This window comes from Podarcis muralis, chromosome 1 (assembly GCF_964188315.1).
Source record: "Podarcis muralis chromosome 1, rPodMur119.hap1.1, whole genome shotgun sequence".
Lineage (NCBI taxonomy): Eukaryota > Metazoa > Chordata > Lepidosauria > Squamata > Lacertidae > Podarcis > Podarcis muralis.
In genome coordinates, this window is record NC_135655.1 from 43,791,100 (window position 1) to 43,807,386 (window position 16,287).

At 40.6% G+C, this 16,287-nt stretch overlaps 1 protein-coding gene across 7 annotated transcripts in view; it reads left to right on the plus strand.

Moving 5' to 3' along the window:
* LOC114594136 (MAX gene-associated protein-like) overlaps positions 1-13,327 on the plus strand; it is a 43,430-nt gene extending 30,103 nt beyond the window's left edge. For all 7 annotated transcript variants that reach the window (XM_028723424.2, XM_028723397.2, XM_028723435.2 and 4 more), the window contains 9 exons: positions 127-2,144; positions 3,647-3,771; positions 4,211-4,259; positions 5,416-5,601; positions 6,471-6,582; positions 6,859-7,098; positions 7,544-7,714; positions 8,098-8,250; positions 9,865-13,327. In XM_028723424.2, the coding sequence (XP_028579257.2) occupies positions 127-2,144; positions 3,647-3,771; positions 4,211-4,259; positions 5,416-5,601; positions 6,471-6,582; positions 6,859-7,098; positions 7,544-7,714; positions 8,098-8,250; positions 9,865-11,084 (4,274 nt within the window). In that variant the 3' untranslated portion in view covers positions 11,085-13,327. The remainder of the gene's footprint in view (positions 1-126; positions 2,145-3,646; positions 3,772-4,210; positions 4,260-5,415; positions 5,602-6,470; positions 6,583-6,858; positions 7,099-7,543; positions 7,715-8,097; positions 8,251-9,864) is intronic.
* Positions 13,328-16,287: the final 2,960 nt, after the last annotated feature.

The following is a 16,287-nucleotide window of genomic DNA, read 5'->3' on the forward strand; positions in this document are numbered from 1 at the left end:
TGAGCCAAAAACAAAACAAATGTTTTTTCCCCTTTCAAAACTATCCTTGCACAGTTTGCTTTCATCAAACAAAAATGAGTTATCAGGTGGCAAGAATTACTAATAGCATTTCTCAATTCATTACAGGATCTGTTGTAGAAATCCGGTTGCCAAGCCCTTCTAAGCTTCCTGAGGTATCTGTGTGTCAGTCCTCTGTGGTTTCATCAGTGATCCCAACCACCCTGGCTGCTTCGGTTCTGTCTGCAACTCCTCCTGTATTGTCTGTTTCTCCAACGACAACAACAAAGGCCATGTCTGTTTTGCCTGAGACGGCAACCACTGCAGCTGCGTCTATATTATCTGGAATCCAAACCATCCCTGCCCCTTTGATGTTATCTGTGACCCCTACTGCTGGGGTTCCTTTGGGGTCGTCTGTTGCCCCTTCTATTATGCCTATTCCCCCTGCTGCTGAAACTCCTTCCGTTTTGCCTGTGCCCACTGCTGCTGAGGACCCTCCTGCTCTGACCATGCCCCTTAGTACCACAGAAGCTTCTGTATTACCCAGAACCCCTACCACTGAGACCCCATTAATGTTACCTGTGCTCCCTACTGCTTCACCCATATCCTCTGCCACTGAAGCTCCTTCAGGGTTATCCATGTCTCCTGCTTCAGCCGTGTCCTGTGCTGCTGAAGCTCCTTCTGCTTCAACCATGGCCCCACCTACAGACCAGACGTCGCAGGCCATTGGATCTGGGCCCACACTTCCTATTTCAGCTGCTCAGACAGAACCAGTCATTTCTCCTGTCTCACAGGCTGGCACTTTGACTATGAGGATTTCTCCTTTGGGGGTTAGTCAGACAACTTCAGATTCTAAAATAACATGCGACACCAGCAGCACACCAGATAGTGCAGATCATCTAATAGCTCTTCAGTCAGGCAGTTTTGCCTTGCTTCAGGTTCCAGGGCAGAAGAAAGTTCCAAATTCCATTTTGAAACAAGTTGAGGTAAATAGTACATCTCAGAACGATGAGTTGAGTTCACTTAAGCCAGAAGGAAAGACAAGATGCTTACAAGAGGTGGAGGCTATGGGGTCAGAAGTCACAATGTCAGATTCCAGACAGGAAGAAAATAAGTTGCCAGAAAACCATTTAGAGCCGTCTTGTGAAAAGCTCACATGTGACAGGAATGCTATAACCTCAGAGAAAGCCGAGAAGGATGCAGAAATCTTGAAAGAATTATCAAGTGATGATCCTATCCTTGAGTCTGAGATTGCATCATTGGACCGCTCCTACATCAGCCAGGAAATAAAGCCTGGGGGAAATAAAGTGATGGCTAATGTTAAACATCCTGAAGACACCCCAAATGAAGTTTCATGTAGTTCTGAGAGCGTTACTGAGAGTTGCAGTCAAACTGCAGTCCTTGCACATGATGCATTAAACAAGCAGAAAGTAGCACAACTAAAGAACTCAAATGAGGAAGAAGCGCACTCTGAGCAAACACAAAGCACAGCAACTGATTCAGAAGGAGTTGAACAGAAACAGTTAGAAACAGATGAGGAAATGATTATTGAACCATCTCAGAAGCCTTGGGATGAGTGCAAGGTACAAACGAATTGTGCAGAAAAACTGGAGAGAAAAACTAAATCATATCTGAGTCCACGGGAAAATGAAGACCAGGAACTACTAGGGCAAAACATGAAGGAAAAGGGTCATTCTGTGGCAGCACAGAGGGATAGAGGCGAGGTCAGAAGGAAGCATAAGGTTACTAGTGCAAATGGCCAAAATACCACATTGGGAAGCAAATATGTAAATAATGCACTAGAATTTTCATATAAAAGAGATACTGGTGTTCAGAAAGATAACTTGACTGTCAAAGATGGCCTTGTTCAAATTAGCAAAAGTTGGAGCAAAACATTGAGGCCTTCAGATGCTTTGGAAAACAAAAATAAGAATGGTGCTGATGAGTTTGTAAAGAAATTTCCTAAATGTGAGAAACAACAGAATATACTGAAAACCAGCTATCACAGAAAGGATTCGCTGCCTGCCATTATTAATATTACCATGGATAATACAGAAAAAGATGAAAAAACAGATGATTCTGCAGATGAGATGGCCGACGAAGCATCTGGCTATCAAAGTGAAGATCTAGTGAATGTAGAAACACTGGTGAGTACATCTTTAAATTGGAAGCACAAGTCGTAAAATTTTGTGCCTGCGTCCTATGATTTTGTACTATTCCTGATTATTAGTTTGTGATCAGATGTATGTATTGGTTTTAAGGTAAGTAAAAGTTTGAAAGCCACAGACATTAAGTAGGTAAAAAGAAGTAAAAGGTAAGACATTAAGAACTGTGATGAGGACAGAGCAGGTAGTGAGAAGGAAGAACAATGAAGAACTACAAGGCAGGGGTGGACTTAGGGTTATAAATCACTGCCTTATAAAGGAGGAAACTATTTAAATAGTGCAGAACTGTATTCTTGGCCAATTATACAAAAAATAATGGGTTGTTTTCCAAAGTGAGTAGTTTCAATAGAAGAGCTATTCTAAAAATATTATTATTACCGGTATTTACCTTTTAGTATGTTGCTGATCTTGATATCCTCTAGCGCTAAGAAACCCCCCCCCCCCCAAAAAAAAATATTGTTCTGGGTTTTCATTTAGTCCTTCAGAATGGGTTTAGAGAGGGCACAGGGCACATGTGAGTGAAGGGGGAAATTATGTTGCACAGTCAGAAAGCCTTGTGCTGGTGGAACAAGTTAGTTGGGTACTGACATTGGTTCTAATCTTAAGTTTCAAGTCTGGGCAAATTGACAATTTAAAAGAACTAACCTGCAAGAGTAGGTCATTCATCATTTGATGAATGAATGAGACCTCTGGCTTCTCAAGGTAATATCTAGAATGTAGATCATAAGATATACAGTATTGAGCTTCCATGTACATGATGAAACAAAATGTATTTAAAATGTGTAACTATGTAAGTTACATAGTACCTGTAAAAAAACACTACTGACTTAAATCCATTTTCCCGCCCACCATTTTTCTATTACACCTTGAACATATGTGGGTTTTTAATTGGTATCAAGATTCAGCATGCTTCTTCCCCCATTGCTACCTTTTCTTTGCTTCAGGATAACTTGTTTATTTTCTTATGATTTGTATGGTTTGTATTTTTAATTTTTATTAACAGGTTTATTTTAAAAAAACTTGTGATTTAAAATGAAGTTGTTTTCTTTTCTCTGCCTGTTCCTTTTACAATATGGAACATTTCTGTTATATCTACAGAATGTAAATGCATTCCACAGTTACGTGAGAGTAGTAACAAAAGATTGTGCCTAACACTGCAAGGACAAACTATCATGTTTTCAGTTGTTACAATACAAAGTTTTAGATTAAACTGATTATTGTTTGCTTATATTTTTACGTTTATGAATTCTTCTATACTTCCTCAGTGATTCAATACTTGTTTTTATATCAATGTTATATCTGCTTTAGTGTTAAAAATACTTAATTTTACCAATTCAGTTGTTGCATAGAAAAATTGCTGTGAATTATATCATCACTTCTTAAAGATGTAGTTTTTTCTTACGTACTTATTTTTTAAAAAGAACTAGCACGTCTTGCTGTGAATTTTCTGTAAGTTTATCATTGTCTTTTAAATCTTGTTTCAGAGTGAAAGTGAATCTAATGGATCAGAGGAGAATGTGGACATTGAGACTGTGGAGGAACTCACAGAGCAAATTAACATTGCTCGGCTGAAAGCTACAGCTGCCCATGTCATACTATCCAAACAATTGTAAGCAGTTAAAATAATAATAATTGTAATATTTTTACCATCAATTATGTAGTTCTAGATCATTAAAAATGTAATGATCCCACTTGACCTAGGCGCTAATGAGACCTCCTTGTAGGAAGAGGCTTGGGTCCCCATGCAGCACCCCACTGCCACAGAAGACATGGTGGTTCAGGGAAGAAGATTGTTTCCTTGAGGCCAAGGTAGTTGACCTGGAGACCTTCAGAGACATTAAAGCTGCACCACACTGCCATGGAGAATGAGGGTTTTGGGTGCCATTCTGAAGGGGGGGAAAGATGATCCTTCGTAGGTACCCAGGACAAGCAGTTAGTCCTTTGTGACAAAGAATTGCTCCTCTGAGGGACAGGGGCATCCATGTGTCTTAAGATAAACCAGACTGGAAACCCGCACAACCAAAATGATATCCATTTTTGTCTTGCAGGAATTCTGTGCATGACCATTCTAGTCAGAAGATTGCCAAGACTCCCAAGGTAGACACACATCTGTTTACTTGTTTTTCTTCTTCTCTGTAATACATGTTGCCAGTCCCAAAGATGCACCAGTTTATTTTTTAGTGTCTCTAAGGGTGGAGCAAGATGTGCCGCTGTTTAGTATGTAATATGCAAATCTTGTATCATGCCCCGCTCCACCTCCATAATATTTAGTAAGACTTACCAGTGTTTCTCTTCCAGTGAGATGGAGTATGAATGTCGAAAAGCAGGGGAAAACAGGAGAGCTTTGAACCAGGAGAGCTGGTTCTGCTCTCAAGCTATAGGTGGCCAGCTTGGCTATGAGATACGCAGAACGAGAAAATGAAGGTTCCAAGGGCTGGCTATTGCAGAAGAGTCTGCATTTCTATGTGCTTCTCCATTGCACTCATGGCAGTTCCCTGGGTCAGTAGAGAAGAGAGGGAAAGGGGGGGTTGGAATCCAAGTGCAAGAAATTCAATATTTAAAAATGTACAGGTTACAGGTTACAGCCTCAGGTTACAGCTGCTTCAGGTTGTGTTTTTTCGGGTTGTGGCCCGCCGAAACCCGGAAGTTACTTCCGGGTTTCGGCGGTTAGGCATCGCAGAAGTGCTAAATCACTTAAGCACAGAAGCGCAAATTGCAACCTGCGCGTGCGCAGACGCGGGTTGCAAACACTGTGGGTTGCGAACGTGCATCCCGCACGGATCACATTCGCAGCCCGAGCGTCCACTGTATTTTGTTTCTAGCACCTGGAGATTTTTCCTTTATTTTGGGTTTTTCTGCCTGCTGGTGTTTCTGTTCCAGTTTTAATAGTTAGTTTTAGTGAATCATTGGCTCAGGTGGGTTGCTCATACTCTTCCATTGTTATATACTTTGGACTTTACTTGTGATCACCACTGCTGAGGGCATTCCTTGCACATGTAGTTGTGCCTAGGTTTGGTAACACTCATTGATCCAACTGAGAATCAATAGCTTTTGCTCTGGTTCATTCATGGCTCACTCATGTCCCATCTCCAGAGTCAGATACCTCCTTAAGCTCCACCTTTTAAAAGTTCTGTTCAGTTTTGTTGAAATGCTGGACCAGGACTTAAAGTTATACATGTACGAGTCACTGTTTGGGCTGCATGTCTATATGTTTTGAACAGTTCTCAAGAGGAACTGTCTTTTTGCTTTTCAGCCACAACCTGAATTGCCAAACAAAAAACCAAAGAATGAGGAAGAAACCTTTTCGAATTACCGCGAAACACACACAGCAAATGAACGTCGCCGTCGTAAGGAAATGAGGAGACTCTTTGAAAAACTAAAGGTTACTTTAGGATTGCAGATGGTCCCCAAGGTTTCGAAATGTTTCATCCTGAAACAGGTTGGTATTTTATAGCTTGGAGGGAGGCAGCAGGACAAAGTTGCATGTTGGCAGAAAAAGAGATGGACATTTCTGCAGTTACTACTCATCAACTTACTATCACAGCAATCACCTGACTAAAGAATCTTTGATTGATTGATTGATTGATTGATTGATTGATTGATTAATTGATTTGTTAGTGGTATAAATCAGCATAAATTGGATTTTTGAGCAAGAACAGTCATTCCAAAGAGAAAATGCTTTGTTTGGATTTCTAATGCTTGTATGTCTCATGGAAGGAACTATATTAAAAAAGGCATCCCATCCTCTGCGTGAGAGAAGGGAGTGGTCCCTTTTCTAAGAGGGCAGTGCACAGGGATATTTAAGAATTGCTTGTCAAGCTAACTATTACTTTTCAAAAGATCTTCCCAATTAAGTAGAGACACATTTTTAATTTATGAAAAGGTTTTAATTGATTAATCAAATGGATTGATCAACTGAGCATTTCATCTCTGCATTACATACTGGAAACTCAAAAGACATGTGAATAGCAATTGAAAACCTCTTAAGTGCCTATTTTGTGTCTCATCAATCATTTTTCATTGCACCTTTGGTAAAAACAAAAGCAAAACAACTGCAGTTTATCATTCACACTCTGTTTTTGCCCTTGTATTTGGCTTGCCTTCTTTGTAGAGTGCTGCTTTTTCCTCTAAAACGCTCTCAGGAGATCTACCGTATCTTCAGAATGTAGCAGAAGCAGTTTGCAGTTTTATTGTTTAACTTTTCACAAATCTCTCTTCCACATAAGTAGGAAGAAAGAGAAGCTGCCTTTATTTACTTTTAGGTATATTCTACTGGAATCTAAAAGTGGGTCCTTGCTCCTTTTTCAGGCCTTGGAGGAGATACAGGGGCTAACGGATCAAGCAGACAAACTCTTGGGTCAGAAAAACTTGTTGATGCGCAAGCAGGACACCTTGATTCGTAAAGTATCTGCCCTTTCAGGTGAGTTGACATTAAAGAGAAAGCCGTAAAACCTGAAGAGAGCCTCTGGGATATGGGGATCCTGGGATTGTTCCAAGAGCTATTATTTCAAATACATGAAAGGTACTAAGTTGCTGAAGTTTTTTACTCCATGGAAATTAAACCCCAAGAGCTGTAAAGTTGTCTAGGTATGTCAAGTAATGTTGTGTAAGTTTTGTGCTATGAAACACTGCATGTTTAAGTTTCGGGAAGTATGCTAGATATGAGGGAGAACCTGACTACTCCTTTCCTCTGCAGGCAAGACACAGGAAGTAGTCTTGAAGAAGCTAGAATACATTTATGCAAAACAGAAAGCGGTAGAAGCACAAAAGAAGCAGCAGCAAGCAGAACCTATGGATGTGGTTGAAACTCTGGAGACTGCTAAGCCCTCAGTGGAAAACAGCCCCTCTTCTCTCTTTAAAGAGATGAAACCAGCAGCCTTGTCCAGCAAGCATACAAAACCATTGATACTTTCCAGGAAAGGAAGCTGTGCCACAGGTAGGCTAAGTGAACATGGATTAGTTGAATATCACACAAATGGGAATCTAAGCAAAAGGGTATTCTTGGAAGCATTGTCTCTGCAAGTCTCACGTAGCCTGCTATATTATGCATAGTCCAAGTTTTTTTTTTATTAAAACAAAAGTAAGGAGACTTACCAATAGAAAACATGTAATTATCACATACCTCTAGTATATAGTTCAGCCTGTGTAAGACAGTACTTTGTTACTGCCATCTTATTTTAATATTTTCTGCAGAATTAGTTTGTTTTCACATTTGCTGCTTACAACTTGCTGTGTGTTGTTAAATTTGTTTGTATTGGTAACAGTGGGTTACATTTTTGAATGCCATGAGGTTGATTGGTGAAGTAAATATTGATATATATAACGCTGCTTCACTTTTTACACTCTTATCTTCACACATCTTTCTTTTGACTTCCTTGTAGGGGACATACCCATGACATTAACAAATGCTAGCCTAGTAATGACAGCGAATGGCCAGGTGCTTGCATTCAAGAGTCCCTTGGTGCCAGGACAAGTTGCTGCCTTCCCTTCCACACTCCTGCAAACTGAACTCAAATCAGAGGCTGACAGCAGTAATGGGGCAGCACAACCAGGTAAGGGTCACAAAATGACTGAAAAATCAAAGCTGGATGCGTGACTATTTCTGAATGGAACTTTTAAAAGCAAGCATTCTTCATAAAAAGTGAAAAGTATTTCTCTTAGGTTGTCTCTTCCAATTTCCAGTATTGATATTTTTAAAAATGTAATGTTTATTTCTGTATCTATGCCTTAGCGAAGTAGATAATTGATTTTTGCTGAAGGAATATCAAGGAGATATTGATATACAAATAGTACAAGGAATCTTGTGGATGGTACCTGTTACTAGATGAGATGAAACAAAATGTTCATCTGAAACCATGTGTAGCTACTCTGTTTAATATTTTTTTCCTTGATAGTATGTGTGAAAGTTAACTCACTGTTTCTCGCTTAATATAAGGTATTGCTTCTGTGATGATTCAGTTGCCAGGCTCAGCAGTACCAGTCGAAGTGAAAGGTATCCTTCCGAACTCCACAGTTCCCATTACCTTGTCTGCTGTAACCAGTAACTCACTCACTCCAGTTTCGGAAACAGCTCCAGAGCTCACTTCAGGTAAACTTGCATTAGTTTCTTACTAAATTTCTGGCACTGAAAAAATGAATTCTAACTGCAATAACTTACCGGCTTCCTCTTTCTCCCTATTGTATTTAATTGATTTATAAAAATATTTATATACTACCCTCTTTCAAAAGATCAGGGCAGTGTACAGCAACATAAAAAACCTTTAAAAGAAGCATAGAATGATCACAAAAATGACTGGCTACTCAAGAGAAATGTGAACAACTACATAAGCCTGTCAGGATGTAATAAATATTACTGTCTCACCTCAGCAGTCTTTTGTTGCCAAAAATGTATAGTGCAGACTTTTCCAGCACTGCCCACAAGTGATTTGTGTTAGAACTCGCAACATCTGCAATCACTGTAGCTAAAGAAGTGCATAGCATAGTGTATGTCTCCAGTCTCACAGGTGTTCCCATGCAAATGTGGCCTGTGCTGCTTTAAAATGTGGCTGCAGGAACAAAAACTTCATTATATTCACATGTACAGTGCTGGGGTAGGGGGTGTATTTGGCAGTATAAAGATTACCTCGTGAACAACTGGCATGCAGCACCTCTGAGGATGAGGCATGTATAAGTAGTTGTTGTCAGTAGCCCTAAGGTTTCCATAGTGTGAATTGCCCCAGAAATGATACAGGCAGCAGAAGATTGTCCCTAAAATTGACCTCTGCACCAGAGAATTAGAAAGTAGCTGATGTGACACAGCTTTTTAAATGGGTTCAGTGAAGAATCTGTGAAATGACAGACCATTTAGCTTAACATCTGCTCAGCTTAAAATAGTGGAAATTATTATTAAATACCTTTTTTTACAGGACTTCCTTACCCCAGTCCAGGATCCTAATTTGTCGTTGTCCCCGCTCCACTTTTTGTCCACATGCCAGTCCACTGATTGGGACTGTAAAAAGAAAAAAGAGAAATAAAGTAGACACACACCCAGCCCCTCACCCTGAAATGGATGCAAACCGCTCTTTTGAGGCGACAGTGTGAATTGATCAGCTGAGGAAGAGGGTACACTGTGTGTACTGTATGTGTACACTGTGCACATACATGAGTTTTGCATTCAAGGGCAGCAGGTGGCCAAAGGTGAAAGTGACCCTCAGGCCAAATGTGGCTTGCCACCCTGATTCCTGCTGAAGGAGAATGTTTTTTATCACTTCTGCAAAAGAAAGTCCTGCCTCGCCCAGCTGTTGGAGTTCTTCAAGAGTATTGGTTATCAGGGTTATGGAAAGAGGATGGTCCTCTTCTGAATCAGTAACTGCTTAAAGAGCAGGCAGCGTAGAGTAGAAATAAATGGATAGTTTTTATGAAGAAGGGAAATCTTGGGATTCCCCAAGTAATACTTTGGTGTTTTTTAACTTCATAAATAATCTAGAGCAGTGGGTAGTCAACAAAATGGGTAGTCAACAAAATGGCAAATGAAGTTTATTATAAATAACTGTGAAGTGATGCAGATTGGGGCAATCCCCCCCCCCCCAACTTCAGGGAACAGGCAGAGGCTAACAAGGAAGGTGATCTGTTGAGGTGATAAGTGGTTTACATTTGGAGAAGCCGTTTAGGACAGATCCTGTCTCCAGTATTCTAACAGGCCTTTCTTTGTTCTGGCTTACAGAAAGTGAAGACTCATTCATGATGCCAAGAATAGTAAATGTGACATCACTGGCTACTGAGGAAGATACAAATTTAAACCTGGATGCAAATAAGAATCCTGATGTAACCTTGGATACTGATTCCCAGACACCTGAGTCTTCCTTGCAGGTAGTATCACATAAAACTACTGATCTTCGGTCACCAGAAGAAGCAGAACCTCCTTCTGTAAAAGGGAGAGGCACTACTGGAGCAGTACATGATTCTCTTAAGCAAAAAGAGAATTTCCCACAAATAACAAACGTCTCTAGTTTGAAGGCATCCCCAGAACCACTTGCAACAAAGCCTGAAGAGTTAGCCGGAAATCAGGCAAGGTTAAAACAGATGAACAAGGGAAGTGATGGACAAAAATCAAAAGAGTCTTCATTTCAAAAGCTGCAAATTAATGAACCCAATGACTCCGGGATAGAAATGGAGCTGCAAAAAGTAGCCTCTGCAATACATGAACCAGCACTGGATGCAAGTGACTTAATGGGCATAGAGGAGACTGATGACACAGATGAAACCCTCACCTCCCTGCTGAATGAAATTGCATTTCTCAATCAGCAGTTGAATGACGATGCTTCAGACATATCAGAACTCCCCAACTCTCTGAGCTCTGGCTTTACTCTAGGAGATATGGAAAGTCGCAGGCAATCAACTACTGCAGAAGGCTCTCCCTTTCCGTTTGGTGCCATGAGTGGGAGCTTTAAGGACCTTTCTATAGTTCAAGAGAGCAGTGATTCCATAACTCCTCTCCTGCTTCACTTGGATGATGATGATCTACCTGATGGTAACAAGAACTCGGGAGATCCTTCTTCTGATTCTGATGCTTTAAAAATCATGTTAGGATCTGAAGCAAAGGACCCAAATCCTGATCACTCGGCGGCAAATAGTTGTGGAAGTGGAAAAACTGAGCAATCTGCGGCAAAGACAAGAAGTGTGTCACCTCCCATTCTGCAGATGAAAACTAACCTGGAAGCTGGCAAAGCTGACTTGGCATGGAGGCCTATGCCCAAACTGGCACCACTTGGATTAAAAGCTGCTAACTTTCCATTAGAATCAGAGGGACAGAATACTAAGGTGATGCCTTCATTGGCACCCGTTGCTTCAAAAGAGATAAAAACTGCACAGCCAGTGACTAGTCCAAGTCAGGACGGTAATGAAACACTCACTTTAGCACCTGAGGCTGCAGAATCAAAATAGTATTGTGGCTTCAGGTGCTTTTTGGTAATAATGTTTGATTTTTCAGAGGCTTCCATAGTTAATCAGAACTTCAATTATGACACATCTCCAACATCTAGATTCTTAGGTTGCATGTGCCAGCGTGCATGTAATATATGAGGCTAGGTGTTTGAACTTGATTGGTAAAAGATGACATTCAATCAAGAGTAAGAGACTAGTCAGATCAATTATGCCCTTTTCTGACAGTCACAGAAAGCATCCATTTGAGATATTTTCAAACATTTTTAGCATTTCAGAAAAAAATATTCAGGACTGTGAATAGCTTACATACATATATCTTAACATATTACTCAAGGGCCTCATACAAGCATTTGAGACACAAGATGTATTTTTCCCTCTAATATCTATAAATTTGGGGCTTCGCTTTTAACCTAGTGAATGTGAAAGGATTTCATACTATAAAATGATCGTATATTTTTGTACACAGGCTTTTTTTGTAAATACATAAAATAATGACATTTCATATATATCAAAAAGTTAATGATTATTTCTAATGATTGTAAATAAGAAATTTTGAGAACTAACATGGCATCTGAGTGCTCTGAACAGGTCAATCACTGTTAAATCTGAAAATTGCTGCATTTTTCTTGTCTTGAATAATTGTACAAAGCAATGTAGATCTGTGTTCCAGCTATCCTGGCAGAAAGTATTAAGGCTTCCCACTCCCTGTTGTGATTTACTCATATTTGAAGCTCCTATCTCCAGGGTCAACCAGCTGGCGATAGGCAGTCTTCTGCATACATGCTGAAAGTAGTACACAAGGTCCAGTTTGCTCATACAGGAAAGTGTCCTGCACTATACATTAAGCCCCTCCCACTCTCCATCTGTGTGTAAGTTAGGTATATTGGGATGGACTTGCACATGATGGGTAGTTTCATTATTATTTCTCATGATGTTGATTAGATGTACTGTGTAGCCACTGAAACTCCCAATTTAAAGTAAAAAAAACAGCACAGGAAAACCAGGATTTATTCTCTTGCCTGGTTCAGTTTTTCACAGAAAATTGCAGCCAAATGCTTTTACCTGCACTAGGAAAAGATACAGATATTAATATATTTTTCTTAATGGGGCTAAAAGCAGCTTGGGGTAAGATAGAGGATACAAAATGAGAAATGGTTAAGACATGCTCTCCCTCCATGCCAGACCTTCACTTTGAAATGTAGCCTTAGCAATGTGCTTTACATTTGCTTTGCTTTGTTATTCTACAAAGTAAAAGTTCTTGATGAGGATGCAGGCTCTGTCTATGTAATAGAGGAAGCAATTCAGTATCTTCTGTAGTCTTCAGTCTTTTTGTAAGTTCTCATTTCTTGCATGCTTCATGATGTTCATTCACTGCCTTAGGATTTGGAAGGGAACTTAGCATGGTAATCCTAACCTGCTTGGTTAAAATCTATTCCAGCACTTCTGTGTTAGAGATCAAAATTAGTTCAGTTGGCTAATTTCCCATTTTGTCTGCACTGACACCACCAGTATGCTAGAAACTCCACTTCTCATTGGAGCACATTTTCCTCAGTTTCTCTGCTTCTTCCCTCAGCCCTTTCTGGCTACCATCTATTTGTATCAAGCTATTTAAAAAATCCAGATAGGGGTCTGACAGAAAAATATACCACTAAAGACATCTTACTTTTTGACAAAACGGCTGGTTTGGAGGGACTGTATGTATGCATTATAATTTAACAATAGGCATCGAAGAATTAGAGGGGAAACTCTGCGTAAGTAATCAAGGATCTTCAAAGTACTGAATACCTTTCTTATAATTATCTCTTTCCTCTCATCCTCCATATATGTGTTTGGCCCCAAGGCAAATCCAAGTACATCCTAAAACAGTTCTATGAGTTTTGTTTCAAATATAGTCTAGAAAATTATGTATGGGGATTTTTGTAAATAATATTTCAAGATTATGAATTTTATAGAGAGTGTTTTGTAATCGAGAGAACAACTGAAACCCTGAAATGAAATGGGCACATTTTCATTTGACCAAGATTTCTGGATATTTGACTTTTAATACATCTGTAAATAGGCTGAAATGTTTTTTTTAAAAAAAAGTATAAAGAAATGCCAGATTTCATTTTTACTGTACATTCTCTCTTTTTCTGAATTTTTCCCAAAACTGGTATTTTTGTAAACATTTAATCACAGAGCCTATCTCAGTAACTATAAAATGGAGAATCTGTAATATTAAAATAAATAGTCTTCAGCTAAAAGCTGGCCATGAACCATTATTTCTCTGAAAGAAGGCATATGAAAAATGTTTTATTGGGTACAAGTTGCATCACACATTCCTTGTAGTAATGGTTATAAAATGTAAGTCTTGCTCTGTTGAATAGGAAGGAAACAGTCTGAAAAGGAAATAGGCATTAATGAGTTACATAAATGTTTAATGACCAGGGAAGATAGTTCTGGAAGAGGAGGAGCTAAATAGCAGTTAGGCACTCCGCTGACTCATTTGGGAACATGTTGTCTCTACTGTAGCCTAGTGAAGTGGCTGCAAATCGGTAAAAGTTCTGGAAGAGGGAGGTTGTGACGATACACACCACCCTCTTCGGCAGAACTGTACCTTTTCCCTTGCTAAACAGTTCATGGATGGGACTCCCTGAGAATGTGGATTTCCAAGACCATGGTGGGGTCTTGGTGGGGAAGAATCTGATGGGAGACTGGAACTCTGCCTTGACTGCATTTTCCAACTTTCGGGTAGCAAGAATAAGGTAGAATTGTGTCCTATCAGTAATGGATACCTTTGGGAGAAACAAAAAATCAAGTCCCCATCGTAATGGAAGTGCTAACACTCCCGTAGAACAACTTTGACAGGCAACTGTCAACTCCCATCTTTTTTGGAGTTTTTGTGTAGTACCCTTCCATGACTTAATTTGCACTGTGGGTACTGCTTGCTTCTTATTAAGAGCTCAGAATGTCCTGGAGCTTGCGTTTGAGTGAAAGTGCTGGTTGATAGCCTCACTTATACAGAACTTAACAAGGCAATGACTGCAGCATGGAACCTCTAAGACAGTGGTGGCCAAACTTGGCCCTCCAGCTGTTTTGGACTACAACTCCCATCATCCCTAGCTAACAGGGATGGTCAGGGATGATGGGAATTGTAGTCCCAGAACAGCTGGAGGGCCAAGTTTGGCCACCACTGCTCTAAGACAACTTGGAGTGGTTGTGATGCTGGAAGAGTGTCCAGTTTCTGGAAGGAGCCAGTTTCTGAAGTCACCCTTATTTTTGTATAATCAGTGATTGCCAACTTGACTTACATTTTCAATTTAAGAGAAAGCCCCTTCGTTTTGCTATTTATTATTTAGACATGATTCTATAAATATATTCATTAGCAGCATTAGAAAGATGCAGTTGACTAACAACCATGAACATCTAATCTTTACCCCAATCTACCTCCCATGAACCTTGGGCAGCAGACTTGATTCCCCTCCCTGCTTTATTCTCACAACAGCCATGTGGAGTGGATTGGTGATGAGAGAATAACTGACCCAAGGTGACCCAGTGAGCGTCATAACATAAACCTCTGCTGGAGTGAGGGTTGCAAGGGCTGAAAATTGTCCACATTGTTCTCAAAGTCTGCCACCAGGTGATGCCAATTGCTTTAGATTGGCGTGCAGTCCATATCAATGCACTATATCTGTTCTCCATCGCTCAACACACACAAACAGCTTTGGGCACTAAATGTTTGTAAATGAGGCATACAGATCAACTAGTCTAATCCCCTTTGCATACGGATGCCATTGGGCTACCTCAAGAGTTTGCAAGGGATCTGATCATTTTATAGGGATTTCAGTTTTGCAGGTCCTATTCATATAATTCTGGCTTATTTCCAAGCCCTTTAACTATAATGCAACTCAACCTGTGTGGCTGCAGTCCTAACACCAGTCGTGACTGGTGCCCATCAGGACTGGCAGGAGAGAAGGCAGGGGGATCAAAGTAGGACTGAAAGAGTGATGAATATTTTTGTAAGAAATAATATTGGGAAGCACTATTTCTCTGACATTTCCCATCATGGTCTGAAAGCTGAATCTCATGTGTGGTGAAGGATGTATAAAACTCACAATGGATTAAGGGCTATCCTGGGTTTGGTTTCAAGTGCTTTTGTATGGACACAGCTTTCTCCTGAGGTAACATGAAGTGTCTCTAAGAATCAGTTGCTCTGTTCATTGGTGTGAGCTAGAATGTGACCTGTAGGCCAGTCAGGCTAGGAATTTCACTGAAATGATTCATCTGGGTTGCTGTTTTGCTTGCAGGAAGATGAAGGAGGGAGAAGAGAGCTTCTGCATCATAAACACAGCTTGTAAGGCAGCATGCTATCAGTCAACCCACTTTTTGAAGGTTGATGTACTGACTCACAATATGGGCTTGTAGTTAAGCTACTGCTTCACCATGAACAAAATGAGCTTCAACCTACTTCCCAGAATGCAGAATTGTGGCAGATCCAATTTATCACATTCTACTGTTAAAGCAGTAAAAGAAGCTGAAATGTGCATCAGTTATATATTGTTGCAGGTTTGGGTCAGTCTGCATCATGCCCTGTGCCCCTTCTAATTATTGGGTTCCTGTATCTCTTGGGATGGGACATAGGTGGTGCTGTGGGGGGACACGGGTGGCGTTGTGGGTTAAACCACAGAGCCTAGGACTTGCCGATCAGAAGGTTGGCAGTTCAAATCCCCGCGACGGGGTGAGCTCCCGTTGCTTGGTCCCAGCTCCTGCCAACCTAGCAGTTCAAAAGCATGTCAAAGTGCAAGTAGATAAATAGGTACTGCTCTGGCTCCCTCGGCCAATAAAGCGAGATGAGCGCCGCAACCCCGGAGTCGGTCACGACTGGACCTAATGGTCAGGGGTCCCTTTACCTTTACTATCTCAGGGGATAGAGGTATGAGAGCAAGCTGTCGCAACTAGTCACTTTAGACAGTTGCAATACAGTGGTCTTAGCTGGCCACTTAAACACCATGATTAGCATAACCAACAAAGTTGCTGTGTACCATAGGGCAAATGGGTGGGATTTTCCTCTTGCCTGGCTGGTGGTTAGAAAGACAGGTCAGAGTTGTGTGTGAGAGCTGAGCAGTAATAAAGTAGGCTGAGAAGCTGAATACAGACCAGTGCTTGATTTGCGCTGGAACCCAAGGCTGTGGCTGGTGGAGAAGCAAGATCTGTTGGGGTGTTA